The sequence below is a fragment of the Sphaerodactylus townsendi genome, linkage group LG06, assembly GCF_021028975.2.
Source record: "Sphaerodactylus townsendi isolate TG3544 linkage group LG06, MPM_Stown_v2.3, whole genome shotgun sequence".
NCBI classification, from domain to species: Eukaryota; Metazoa; Chordata; class Lepidosauria; order Squamata; family Sphaerodactylidae; genus Sphaerodactylus; species Sphaerodactylus townsendi.
Genome location: NC_059430.1, coordinates 98,882,642 through 98,897,598, shown reverse-complemented (window position 1 = coordinate 98,897,598; position 14,957 = coordinate 98,882,642). Strand labels below are relative to the sequence as shown.

The 14,957-nt window shown below is 44.2% G+C and overlaps 1 protein-coding gene across 3 annotated transcripts in view; it reads right to left on the bottom strand.

The window, feature by feature from the left end:
* LOC125434149 (CUB and sushi domain-containing protein 1-like) overlaps positions 1 to 14,957 on the bottom strand; it is an 890,459-nt gene that overhangs the window by 270,786 nt on the left and 604,716 nt on the right. For all 3 annotated transcript variants that reach the window (XM_048499152.1, XM_048499153.1, XM_048499150.1), the window contains 2 exons: positions 13,175 to 13,287; positions 8,472 to 8,549 (listed from right to left, as the gene is read on the bottom strand). In XM_048499152.1, the coding sequence (XP_048355109.1) occupies positions 8,472 to 8,549; positions 13,175 to 13,287 (191 nt within the window). The remainder of the gene's footprint in view (positions 1 to 8,471; positions 8,550 to 13,174; positions 13,288 to 14,957) is intronic.

Here is a 14,957-nt window from a genome sequence, read left to right as displayed (position 1 = left end):
TTCTTGTGTTTCACCAAAAAAAATTTGCCGAAATGAAAGGCCACGTTTTGAAAGCCGGCTATTTTGAAAGAACGCCCGTGGAGTGATTTGGAACATTTATAAAACCCCTGGCAGATACTAATGAAAGACACAACTAAATTAAAAAAAAAGTTGTATAATGTAATACCGAAAGTGTGTAGGGAGATGGAGAAAACAGAAGACAAGGCAGCTTGGCAGTTTCAAAGGTGGCATTTTATATGAAATGTGGAAAACCAAGAGCTCCCTTTCCGCATCAAAGTCACCAGTCTCAAGACCGAACCCAACAGCCCTCCCTGCGCTTAGCCACCCTGCCCAAACCTATGAAACCGACGTTGAAAATGGCATGGCTCCAACCAGAATGAAATGAGATCTGGAAGAAACAGGTTGCTCTCAAGTATGTAAGAAAAAAAAGTAAAACCCAAACAGAGCCACCCCTGCTGTATAAATAGCATGCAGAAGAAACAAACAACAACCAAGAGGCCCCCTACCCCTTTTACTGCCATGAAAATTGTTGAAAATGATGCATCTCTATTTTGTCATACTGAGTCGTGGGGTATAGATCGGGGAGGGAAATGTAAAAAGTTCTGAGCAATGAATGCGAAAGCAAGAGAGCATGGAATAACGACAAGCTCGCCTTGTTCTCACCGGGTCTTGGCTCTCCAAATGAATACACGTTATTTTCGCGGAATAAATTGCACTGTGGTATCTACCCATATTGAAACAGAACTCTTGAGACACTGATGGTACTGTGATGAAATGCAAGGTTCACCTGCTGACAGGTGCATCAGAGCTGTTTCACACATCATACAAGGACGTGCTCAGATTGGCCACTGGTTGTGCAATGCCCCTGGGGAATCTAGTTCTAGGGAATCCTGGCTCCCTGACTAATATACTTGACACATCTTTGCAAATGCAACAGTTTAAAATGTAAAATATGTTTAAAAAGTAAAACTAAAATGTAAAACAGTTTAGGTGTATACCCAAGTGACGTAATGTGTGAAGCATCACTCATACACTTGCTTTGGTCAGAGCACGTTTGAGCAATATTGTATCATTCCTCCTTGTACCTGCACACTTCTTAAACAGAAATACACTTAGAAAAAGATCTCGACAACTCAATGCCATCTTTCAGAAATGATGTAACCTATGGAAGGTAGCACTCCTCTTAAAACACATACTCTAAAATTATTTTTGTTCCTTTTCCAGCTCTCCCTGCATAGATCCTGCCAGCCACCCACACACGTACTCCAGTTTTGCAGACAGAGATGCGCCACCAACCTGGAATCATCCATGCAGTCAACTTGCAGATCAACTCATGCAACACAGCTTTCCAGAAACAAAGTATCAGCCGTCCTCGCAAGCAAGTTATATGGATGGAAGATTCCGCAATCCATTTCCATGTGCATATGCCATAGGAAATGCACCAGGAGTTAATGTATGACCAATATAACTTCCATATCCACATGCGCTGCTTCTAACATGGTGGCGGACAAATCCCCCATACGCTCTGCTGCTAACACTTTGCACATAGACACATATCACTGAGCGCAAGAATACTGGAATGGATTCTACCAGCTGGGGAAATGAAAAGGATGTACCTTTCAAATTACTGAAAAGACTATGCTGAGGACTACAGGACCCACAGGGGCAAAAGTAAACAGAGATCAGGGGCTGCAGTGAAGAGGAGATTGGGCAAAATCAAGAGTATCAGAACATAAAAAGCAGCTCTATATCGGATTCAAAATAATGGGGAATGTCTCTCACCCTTTTTAATAGGTTCTTCTGAATGGGCTTCTTCTTGGGGACTTGCCTGACAGTATGTAAACAGAGGTCAACATTTGGAAGTGCCTTCTCCATATTTTTCTCCTTTTCTCCCTCTTTTTTAATCTGTCAAAATATGGTTCTGTTCATAATTAATCAATTGTAGTTTCATTGTTCGATGTGATAATGTGAGCTACCAAAAGGCCAGCCAATACCACATCAAACCTCTCTCCTTCCTACCTTCAGCATTAATAAAAGACTTTTCATTGATCTGTGTGTGTGTCTCTGTGTGTTAATATACTGTAGGAGAGGGCAAGACGGTTGTTTTTAGAGACACATACAAGTGGTTGTTTTATCATCTAGGATTTTTAGCCAGCACAACTGAGAAGCTAAATTATCAAGTTGTCCTGGCTCACTGTTTCCTTAATGGTGTTTAAAAATCTGGTGGCTTCTACAACAAAGCACTTTAAAAACTCAAAAGGACAAAATGGCTAATTTTCAGAGGAAATTTATATCAGGAGTTTGAATAATTCTTTAAAAAGCTATTTGAAGGCCTCCTGTACATATCGTCGTCGTTGTTTAATATCACAGCTGCCAGTTCTGTAGCTAGTGGTTGAACTTTCATTACAATTCGAGCCCCACCCAGAGGCCTAGGATGTGTAAAGTAGCGATGTAGTATTCGTGTGAATCCCAGCAGGGCTGCCTTCTGAACCTGACAGATGTTGATTTTGTCAATTTGAAGTTGTTTCGAGTGCAGCCCTAGTGTTTTTGGAATGGCGCCCAGGGTGCCGACTGCCAATGGGAAGACCTCAGTTGGTTTGTGCCATAATCACTGAATCTCTATCTTCAAATCATTATATTTAGTGAGCTCTTCATGTTCTTTTTCATTGACATCGTCATCATTTACTGCTGATGCAAGATCAGAGGTGTTATGTACTATTGGGGCAATCTACACAACCAGGCATGGACAAACTCAATGGGTAGGTCCTATGATTTCCTTCCATCAACTGGATCCCAGCATTCTTCTAAGTCTTTCTTCTGCAGAAGAAAGACAGCTGCCAATAGATAATTACTTTTTTGATGGAGAAAAGTGTCATGTGATGGAGACATATCTTTGTTGAAGGCAGCCTTTTTCTACTGGAGGAATATTTTGTTGAAAAGTGCCACAGGATCCAATCCAACATCTGGGATCCAAACAGCTTACTGGTAAGACCTGGTCCCTGGCCTGTCAGACAGGAACGACTCTGATAGGAACCTCAGTCATGTGGAAAGGTTCCCAAGAACAATGATCCAGCTGGACCAGCACTCTGAAGGGCAGTTCTCTGAGGAAGACAATGTAGTCACATCCCAAACCTTGAGAAGTAAAGTTTAGATCTTTCAGGTGAAGCATCAGAATCAGTCCACCTGTTACCCATGGAATCCTTGATGTCTGAGTCGACAGAATATCTCTGTCTTGTCTGTTTCTGAGCAAACACTACCCTGAAATTTCCAGTGTTTCTGGCAGTCATCCCACCCTACTTGGGGAAATAAACATGCATTTGCACTGTGAATTCTCTTAGATCATCTGGTTTCCCTAGGAACATTCCCAGTCCTGTAAAAGCTGATCCTGACACAACTGCTCTTGAATTCAAACTGCTGCAAACTGTTGCAGGGCTGCTGATAGGTGTCCTCAGAAGTCAAAGCATGGCTGGGACCAAAGCTTCTTGGTAGGGTTTTTAGATATCCACCACACCCATGCCACAAACTCTTCTCCACTTCAAAACAGCTTGTCAAACAGGAAGGGAATGTGCTGTTTGAGAAACAGAAGGCAAAAGTTGCTTGAGCACATAAAACCAATTGCATTGAACTCTGGATGCTGGGTAATGCAAGTTGTCCGGGCTAGATCTAAAAGAAATCATTGAGGGAAGGATTTAAACAAAATTCTCCTAGATCCTTTATTATTATTATGGTAAATTTCACAGCTGCCAGATCTTTAGCTGGTTGTTGGCCTTCATTACAATTTGAGCCTCACCCAAAGGCCTAGGAAGTTGTAATGTATTGGCGTTTCTTATTGTTGTTGTTGTTGTAGATTTCACAGCTGCCAGATCTTTAGCTGGTTGTTGGCCTTCATTACAATTGAAGCCTCACCCAGAGGCCAAGGAAGTTGTAATGTATCGGCGTAGTATTCGTGCGGATCCCAGCAGGGCTGCCTTCTGAATTTGACAGATGTTAATTTTGTCAATTCGAAGATGTTTCAAGTGCTGCCCTAGTATTTTTGGGATGGCGCCCAGCGTGCCAATTACCACTGGGACGACCTCAGCTGATTTGTGCCATAGACGCTGAAGCTCGATTTTCAAATCGTGGTATCTAGTGACCTTCTCGTGTTCTTTTTCAATGACCCTGCTGTCACTGGGGACTGCTATGTCGATGATGGTCATTTTCTTGTCCTCGATCACCGTGATGTCTGGTGTACTGTGTTTCAACACTTTGTCCATTTGGACTTGAAAGTCCCACAGGATCTTGACCTTCTCATTTTCCATTACTTTCTCTGAACAATGTTCTCACCAGTTCTTAGCTGTTCTTGTTGTAATTCTTGCATAAATTCCTGTGGATCATCTTGGCCACTGAGTTGTGTCTCTGTTTGTACTCAGTCTGGGCAATCTTTGAACAGCAGCTGAGGACATGATCTATAGTTTCATCAGCTTCTTTGCACAATCTGCATTTTGATCATCTGAGGATTTTTCGATTTTGGCCTTGATCGAATTTGTTGTTGTTGTTATTGTTGTTGTTGTTGTTAATGTTCTCCTAATATTTTAGAGCATTTACAGAGGTTGATGAATTTATGAGAAATGGGGGAAGGTGTCCCAAAATTCTAGAGTAAAGTGTATTCAAGTACTGGATTAGGCCAGCTTTTGCTAAAATTATTTTTAAATCCATCAAAACACAACTGTTTATCTCTTAAAGCCAAACTTGAAAAGCAATCAGAATGTCTAACCTGTATGCTGCTGAAATTTCATCACATTCTAAAATGCACACAAAATTCCATGAAGTCTTGACAAGAGAAGAAAAATGCGGCACCTTAGTTTCTACTGATTGAAAGTAATATACTGTGGCTGGGCTTGCACTACAGATCCTACAGAAGAAAGGTCCCAGCGGAGACCATCCCACTTTAATTTAGGATAGGGCAGGACATTTCCACCCTAACCATGGATCAAAGACAGCAAAAACACCAGCAACACATAATCTACTGTGCAGATCACATCTGAAACAGAGTCGGCCTGTAGGTTGAACACCTCACTTAAACCAGAGCCTCTCAGGGGTTGTCCCGTTTTTCAGTGACAGGACTCAGTTCTCAAACATGTACATTTCAACAATGAGGGGAAATGTTGCTTCCACTTGCAATGGGAAGCACCCAGACTGTTGACAGAGCCCTTGATTACTTCCTCTCTTCCTGTTCTTGAACAGTTGAGACCCAGAACATGACCATTTCAGGAGGAACTAGCTGCAGGGACAATGGAACCCTAAAAAGCAAGAGATCATAATGCCAGCATCCACTTGCTCTATACTTGGATCCTGCCTGCAGCAGGAAAAGTGTGACAGAAGGAGTAGTCATGCTTAGCTACAAGGTGTGGTCACCCCGAACAGAGGCATGCACAAGCTTCGACAGAATTAAGTACCCTAGTATCAACTGGAAGGGCCTTCTGTGGAGATGTTTGCTATCAGCAACTAGTTTACGATGGGAACCTTTATTTGGGTTTTCCACTAGCTCACCTCAAGGGTATGCTATACTAGAGTAAGAATCAGAGGCGGAGCGAGGGGGAATTGTGCACAGGACATGTGTACGCCCTGCGCCCCCTCTACACCCCCACTCTGGAACGCCCCGCCCCTCCACGCCCTTGCCATGTCCCCACAGGGGCGTGCGTCCAGTGCATCGCACACACCCCTGCCCCCTTGGAACTACGCTACTGGTAAGAATCTTACCAGGCATTTCTAAATGCGGTATTAAATCACAACAATGGTGAACCCACTAAAACAGTTTTGCACAGTACAGCTGTAGACCAAAATAGGCACAGGAAGGAGGGAAGAGTACCTTAAAAGTTCTTTGGGAGGGGAGAAACCCAGAGACACACAATGTACGCAGAAAACATGGCATTTCCCCATTGTTTACATATACTACCATCAACTCCATTACATATATAATGTTGGAGCATTGGGTGTCTCTCTAAAGACTTATTTCGATACACTGACAATTTGATTTCTACTCTTAGTGGCCCTGCCTCCCCCCACAAAAAAAGCAGCTGCATGGGAGGATCATGGAGTATTTCTCATCCCATGTCTTGCCCATCTGTACATACCTAGAAACACCAGCTTGATACCCTGAGACATCTGGTTTGACCAGGACAGAGTCCACAAAACTATTGGAGATATACATATAAACACATCTGTAGGAAGGGTCCACACAAATCTTCAATCTTGCAAACCTGTTAAGCATCACACAACTTCGGGGTATTAGTGGGTGCAGTGGGTGCAGTACAATATATCTAGCATGTGGAACTTTGTTTCTTTCTGACGTGTACATCATACGTTAATCGAGATGATCTTACATTGAAGAAATAGGCTTTCCGACACAGGTTGCCATGTGGTATCAAAAATGCAGCTTCTCCCCGCCCAGTCTCCCTCCTTTCCATTTATACTCAACCTCTTGAAAGACCTCCACTTTCAACTTATATGAAGTGAGCAACATATAACAAATTCCTATGGACCAGATGGGGCACCGGAGGGATCTCCAACCAAGGCAGTTTGGCTTTGGCCTAGGAAATTAACGTGCCCATCTTAGCCAACATCCTTCCCTTTGAGACTCTCTCTTGAAACTTTAAATGCGTTCGGGGATCTCTCAAAGCTGAATATTCACATTTCACACTCCATCCAATCTAATGCCAGAATTCAGCAAAAAGGCAAAACTGCATTTCAAAGAAAAGAAGCCATTCCTTTCTTTTTCTGTTCTATCTCTTTCTCAGTAAGAAATGTCTGACACAGTATTTCCCAACCTGACCACATTTTCCAAGACGACTGAACCATACGAATGGCAAAAACAATCTTCTCTTCCTCCAAAGGCATCATATGTATCCAGCTCTGGGATGCAAACACAATAGCGGATCACCTCTGCAGGAAGTGTGCCATGATCCAATGTCACTCCAGCATGTTGTACATTGCTGATCTCCGACCTGGTGCCCAAGAGTGCCATGGTGCCCACCAGTGTATTTCCTGGTTCCCAATTTCCTTCACGTCAGAGAAAAGAGTCAATCCGTGCTCTCCTCTATCTCAGTGGAGCAGAAGGTACTTCAGGAGAGCTCAGAAAGGCATCACCACTGCCAAAATCACAGGAGGATGCTTAGCTTGGAACTTTCCAACATTCTGTGGTTAGTGCTGCCCCCCCCCCCCCCACACACACACACACTACCTGTTCTCAGAATTCCAAAAGCATCAAAGAGGCAAGAAGCTTGGGGACCTCTGCAGCTCATTCAAAAACTATTCACCCTATGACAGCGGTTCTCAACCTGTGGGTTGTGACCCCTTTGGGGGTTGAACGACCCTTTCACAGGGGTCACCTAAGACTCTCTGCATCAGTGTTCTCCATCTGTAAAATGAATAAATGTTAGGGTTGGGGGTCACCACAACATAAGGAACTGTATTAAAGGGTCGCAGCTGAGACCAACTGCCCTATGAGATTTTTCCTCTCGTCTACAAAACAGAAAAACAGGCAGCAGTGCCAGAATGACATGATAAGCAAGACTGTAGGCCTACTTCCTCACTAGATGCCATATCCTCTGCCTTCTCTGAGCCCCATTTTCCTGGCTGTCCCACTCTGGGGCACCTATACTACCATGGCATCCACTTGCCGTTGCATCCACACCCTGATGCAACAAATCCAGCCTCAATTCCTGTTCCAACTTTTCTTGCAGAGCTGCTTCCCAAAGGCACATGCTTACCAAATGCTGTGAAGGAACACCCCAGGTATGAATATTAGACCTAGCCTAGATTTGTCTCTAACAATGGGAGGCAGGAAAAACCTCCGAAACACGAGAAACAAGTACAAATATGATGAAAAGCCGTAACTGTCTCCCCTGCTGTCTTTTCATTTTAGCCAATAGTTCTTTCCTTAGAAAGATTTCCAGCAGATAAGCACGGTAAAATTCAATAACCGGGAAAGAGAGAAAGGAGAGATCTTATTTCAGATTATTACTGGAGTTACTGCAGCTTCTTTGTTGCCAGCTTTTTCATGGCCAGTCCGAGCCCTCTTATGTCGGTGCTAGACAAATACGTTTAGTTATCAGAAATGTGTTTGCATCTTGATGACTCCACAGATGGTGCAAATAAGGCACAGATACCGCATTGCCCAAAGCCTTGTGTTTTGACAATAAACAAAGAACTGCTAACAATGAATACATCATACGGCCCTCCATTTGCTCCCCCTCCCAACCCCACCCTAGTTTTCACAGAGTTAGTAGGTGTTTGCATACAGAGCACTGGAAGGAGGAAATGAGGTAGTAATGCAGGGTAGGAGGGGTGTGTGTGGGGTGGGGTGGGGTGGGGGGAACAAGCACTACAAATTTACAAAAAGAGAGGCAACGTTCCAAAGACTGATCTACATTCTTAATGGAATGTTCAAGGCGCTGGGTCTTGCTGAGTGTGCAACTGCAGACGAAACTTACACACAGATGTCTTCTGGTTTGTGTCTTTGCTTGGCATCAATTTCACTCCTCGGGACTTCATTTCCATCTGCTTTTTGACTGGAAAGAGAAGTCAAGAAAACAGAGATCAGCAAAGGAGAGGGGGCCTAAAGAAACCTACTTGATGAAAACCATGTTAAATCCTTGGAAAGGGGCTGCGCCTGGGAATCCAGTTCATAAGCCCAGGGACACATATGCATTGGTATAATTCTGCCCCAAAGACACACTTCGTTTTTGAGCCATGATGCATCCCTCGCCTGTTGGAGACAAATGTACATGAACAGCAGAGTGACTTTGGCTTGCAAACTCTTACGCCTGCATGCTCCATAACATCCAAACTGGACATCCTATTGAGAAAACCAGTTTCTCCCCAAATTAGAACTGGAAACTATGAATTGAGTGACCGGCCTTTTCCACACATGCTCTTAAAAAACATTTTGGGGCAGGATATAAAACGTTTCCTCAAAAGAGCCCCCCCCCCAATGTTTTAAATGCATCATCTTGTCTAGCGCAGGGGTCTGCAACCTGCGACTCTCCAGATGTTCATGGACTACAAATCCCAATTGGCCATGCTGGCTGGGGCTGATGAGATTTGTAGTCCATGAACATCTGGAGAGCCGCAGGTTGCAAATCCCTGGTCTAGTGATAATTTTGGCTGAAACATCTTAATAAAGGTTTTATTTGTGTGCTGTTCCTTTAAGACACCCTTCTGTGTCTTAACTCCTTGCCTGCAGAAGTCCTTTGTCTTGTGTTTGGAGCATTTCAGAGTATTTTTGAGATTTGAAGGCGGGGCTTAATCTTCACAGCATCAACTACAGAAGACTCAGGGAACTGCAGCATGAGGCTATGAAGCATGAAACACTGATTTGCCCACACACTGGGAAAAAACAGGGAAAAACAGAAAATGGTTGCCCAGGAATTCTTTCTAGGGGGTGGGTGTGAACCAAAGTGGGAGGGGGGGGATTGAAAGTGTTTTACAAATGTTTTCAGAGATTTGTGCGGAAAGGACCAGAGAATTGTGAATCTGTTTTTCTCCTTCCATTTAGAAAACAGATCTTCACTGTTCACCTCTCTCATGCATAAAGTCTAGCCTTGCTCTCACTTTTGTGTATTTTGCCAATATCAAGCAATATCAAGCATTGTTCAACATAACCCTCATTTTTAAAGTTTTAAAAAAGTCTTGAATGAAGAAGGGGATGGTTTCTTGGAAACTTATATTTTAAGACATATAAACGCTGAACCTCTTAGGTCTAGCAAAATTGGTTTCACCAGGCTTACAGGATTAGAAGCCCCTGACATTTCCCTAATCAGGGAGAAAATTACAACATTAATCTTTACTTGTCTGTTTTTTACAAAAATGGCATTATTCATTCAGGTGTGTTTCAGCAGCAAAGTGGCATGTGTGACTTCAATTGTTTCTTCTTTTTTAACTTTGCAACAACTAAGGTACAAGACAATTGATTCAGTTAACATTATGACTAGACTGGTTACAGGGATTACATTCTGAATGTGAGTCATAAACATACTCCCCATGCACTCTTAGCATAATCCACAGAAGTGCACCCACTGATCTGACACAGTGTTTTACTCTCTTCCTAATCTTAGCCTTAGGTTAGCCTGCCAATCCCTGAAATATTCTGATCTCCAGACAAATCAGAGAGACACTTGGGCAAGCACCTACCATCAGCTCTGTCATGCTTCTGTCCAGAAAATTCTGTCTTTGAAATCACACTCCTCTTTCCCTTATTATCTCTGCACCCATTCCTTGTAGTGAGGCTGGACATTTTAAATCTCCAGGCACGAGCCAATTCCAGGCGGCGGCGGCAGCGGCGGCAGCAGCAGCAGCAGCAGGAGAAGGAGTTTGGATTTATATCCCACCTTTCTCTCCTCTAAGGAGACTCAAGGTGGCTTACAAGCTCCTTTCCCTTCCTCTCCCCACAACAGACAGGTGGGGCTGAGAGAGTTCCGAAGAACTAGTCACCCAGCAGGAATGTAGGAGTGCAGAAACACATCTGCCACTCACCTGGAGGATGGGGAATCAAACCTGGTTCTCCAGATTAGAATCCACCTGATCTTAACCACTACACCCTGCTGGCTCAAGATAACAAAGCATTTTGAATTTGACCGGCCCTGCATTTAATGCTCCCTGGGTTCTATGTCAAATTAAGAATTCTAGGGCATTCTTCCTAAAAGCTACAATGACAAAACTGAAGCTATTATACTTTGATCCCATTGTGAGAAGACACGCTTGTTTGTTTAGTGGATTTCTATCCCATCCTTCAAATGCACCCCAGGGCAGGTTCACAGATTAAAATTAACCCAATATTGCAATAAAAACGTAATATACCTGACAAAAATTCCTAAAACATACCTAAAAATAACTGCTTGGTACGTAAAAAACCAACCCCCTCCCTAACTGTCCCAGGTGCAGGTTGGAGGGCAAGTCTCAGGAAAGCCAATGGTCTGAGGGTAGATGGAATCAACCAGTCAATCTGCCCCCCTCCCTGGATTTTCATCCCCTTTTGAAGAGTCCTCCTCTGGAAATTCCAGTGGATTTCTGTAACCGGATACTCCCCATTCTCTAGAGTGGCCGGATGGAGGACTGGTTTGATTTATGGCGGGAAGAAGGGGTGCTTGCTGCCCCCCAGCTGCCAGGGTCCGCATCATTTTCTCCCTGAGGACCCTCACAAAGGCTGCAAGCAGTGCGTGCTGCCAGGCCGCGACTGAAGCTGCCACGGGGTCCGGCTCGTGAATGGCGCTGTCCTGCGCCTCCGCACCCTCCCCCCGGGGCCCCAGGTCCTGCCTGTGTGACATTGGTCTGGAGGAACTGGGGCCTTCTTCCACTCCTGTCAGGGGGGAGGAACTGGGGACTCCAAAGCCCATGAAGGGCAGGAGGAACCGGTTGTAGAACCGGGGACTCCGAAACCAGCATGGGGTAGGAGGAACCGGTTGGGGAGCCACCGCAATGGGCCGCGCCTTCGGAAGGCGCTAAGCTCCCAGGCACCATCTGGCCACGCACCCGCTTAGATGCGGGAGCATTCTCCTCACGGCTGCTTGACTTCTGCGGTGCCTTTCCGCCACTTTTCTTGTAGCCGGTGTTTCCCTTCTGGGTCGCTGGCAGTCCTGCCACTGCAGCTAGGTTGCTCTTTTTCTCAGCAGCCTCAAGCGTTTCCCTCAGCGGCTGAGTCGCCGCAAATTCTCCGGGAGGAGCATGTCACCATCTTGTTTGTAGCTTGAGCAAATAAGGCAGGAAGTGGCCTGACGCTGCTTTTCTCTATGTTCCTTCCCTGCTCTTAACTAATTCCCCTGTTGCCTTTACACACTGGGAAGGGAGGGTAAACACGGAGGAAAGGACACTTAAACAGACAAACAAATACACACAAATGCCATCAATAGCCAGGGACCTGAGGAGCTAGTCAAAAAACCATGGACTCCCTGCAAGGCATAGCCACTAGGGGACCTCTACAGGAAGTGATGCATCTTTTTTAATTAGTTCCTGCCTCCTTGCAATTGGTGGAGAAGACACCCATTCAAGATGTCTCCCGCCTCCAGTAGAAAAGGCTTCTTTGAAGGGTGGACTCTATGGCATTATATCACACTGAGGACCCTTCCCCTCCTGAAACTCCACTCTCTTCAGAGTCCACTGCAAAATCTCCAGGAATTTCCCAACCTGGAGTTGGCAACACTAGAGATCAGCAAGTCATAAGCATGCCGTAAGCCGGAACAGACTTTACAACACATAACACGCACACTGAGGTACGCAAGAAAACAAGCCTGCCAGAGGCAGATTTCTGGCACATTAAACAAACAACCTCTAGCAAGCTTTTTAAATTGTTAAATTAACCCTATTTGTATTAAGGAATCATCTGATATCTGTTTCCATTTCCAGGTGTTACATAGTACCAGTAAGAAAGAACGAAATTATCAGAGGCTACACCCCATACCCAAAGGATCGTCCCTCACAAATTTCAGGCAGAAAGGAGAAAGCATTTCAGTAGACCTCCAGCTTCCCAGTCTCATAATCTGCTAAATTTCAAGCATGTGATAAGAAATGGGGGTGGGGCCTGAATCCAAGCCACTGCCTTGCTCTAGCTTATTTTACAACATGCGCAAAGTCTTTGCACTAAATGAACAGAAGTCACCCCAGAAACAAAACAACTCAAATCACATGGGCCATATGCCAGTCTTAGTAAAGTCAAATCACAATGACTTGGCAGAAGTAGAAATGTTCGGCAAAGGAATGCCAGATTTTGTATGGTAGGAAGGAGAATTAACTCTTCTGGTTGGATGACATCCCTTTCAAGAACAGCACTTGTTTTCACCCCCATGTTCTTGAACTCTTTATCAGTATGTTTGTACACTCCTTGAGAAAGCTACTTTGCAACAGACAATAATGTAGACCCTCCTTGAGAAGTGAATGTCTACGTAAGAGGCACTGCTTGCCATGATGTATATGCTATTACTTCTTTTAACAACATTTTGCTTGCAACTTTTCCAAAACCTGCACAACTGGACCCACCAAGCATGAAACTGCATGTCTCCTGTCTCAGGGAGTTCCAACGCCAGAGCAAATAGAGGTCTTGAGGGGAGGGGAGAGGAGGAAGAAGTCTTATGGATTTCTAAAAGGCTTTCTATGGAACAAAGATATTAGGTGAGGATGTTAGCAAACACAGAATTGCAAATACCTTGATACTGAGCACTGAAACCCTTTTGCCGGTGGTTTCCATCTGACGTGAAGTGAAGCCGAAGCCAGTTTTTGCTGCTGATTACAGGGGCAGGAAGGTTGTTTCCTGTAAACCTGCAAAAAAAATAGAATGAAAATCAAGGACTTGTTCAATTTTTCAAAAATAAATATTTCTGTGGTCGTTTTCCAGGGTCATTGGGCGCATCAAACTGGGAGGTAGAGGATCAAGAATCCTCAGCAGCCTCTGTGGGGCTTTCTACCATGAATATAATATTATGATTTCAACCAATCACCAATAACCTTCCATACTTTCCACAAGATTCACTGGGCTTCCTCTTGTGCCTTAAAAGCAAACCAACAGCATGATATTCAGCAACAAGCTTTTCTCAATATAATCATTACTAATTAATCATGAAGCAGAAAAAAGCTTTAAAATATCTTAATATTTGGGGGTTTTTTTCCACCTGAAAAAAAAGCAGCAATAAAAGGTAGCTGAAAAATTGGATCCTGAAAATCCCTGACAAACTCCAAAACTCAACTAATCCAAACAAGGAACAACTCTCCTTTTCAGACTCTACCCGTTTTCCAGGATCTTTTACCAATTTCAGTGCCAGGTCCCAAGGTTCAGGTCAAACAGATCTGGGTCCTCCAATCAAACAATGTCAACACATCAAAGGGCCCAGACACATCTTTTCCTCTCTGTTGGGAAAGAATGCGCTCTGTCTGGTGAAGGGCACTTTTCTTTCCCGTTTCTCAGCCACAGAGATGCCACGGTCCCTCTCTATCATCATAACTATTAGAGTAGCTCTTGTCTCTCTGCCTCCCATATATCATCAAAATGATCCCCAACGTGTTGCCCATAAGCACCAGGGAAGCCATCCACTGATCCACACATTTTCTGTCACCCACCAAGTGTTTTTGAGGTGCATAGGGCCTAGATACAGCTTTTGCTCAGCAAGACCGCTAATTGGCCAGTCGAGATTTTTTTAAATAATTTTTTTAAATTGAAATTTAAAGAAAATACATGGAATAGTATCTGTTAGTATAACATGGCCAAGAATTCAACTGCAGTCTTGGCCTGGTCAAGTCCAGCTTTATACAGCTGACTCTACCTCCAAACTGCACATGACTTCAGAGGTGGAGTTTTGGAGGCAGAGCCAGCAGTATAAAGCTGGACCCTGCCAGGCTGTGCCATCAATTCAACACTGGACGTGTCCTGGCTGCAGGTAAGGGAGGGAGGGAGAGAGAGGGGGTTTTTAAGGGTGGTGGACCGAATGAGATGATGTTGATGTGAAGGATGATAGTGGAGGATGATGCTAAAGATGGTTGCAGATAGACCAGAGAGGGACGCATCATGCAATCAACAAAGGCCAGATATACCATGGATTCTAAGTACCTAGTTAGCGACTGCCCCTTCATCTATTTTGCTTAGCGTATTCTTTTAGAATCCAGAGTTTGGGCCTTTATTTCTGCACAAGTCCTTATCCACCTGCATTGGCTACTGGGCATGCTCCAGTGATCCAGCCTTGTGGAGTTGGCCTCAGGCAGCCCATGAGACAGAGAAGGGCTGAAGCTTATCCAAGGTGGTGACAACAACAGTCAAAAAGGGACACTGGCTAGTCTTGCCCCACAAGATGACAGTGATTATGACAACTGCTTTCACAGAACTACAAATCCCACAATCATCAGGAGCCATAGCAATTAAAACATGGATTAACATTTGTACCAGAGGCAGAATTTCAAGTCAGCCCTGAATACAGAAATTAAACTATTTAATGGTGCAA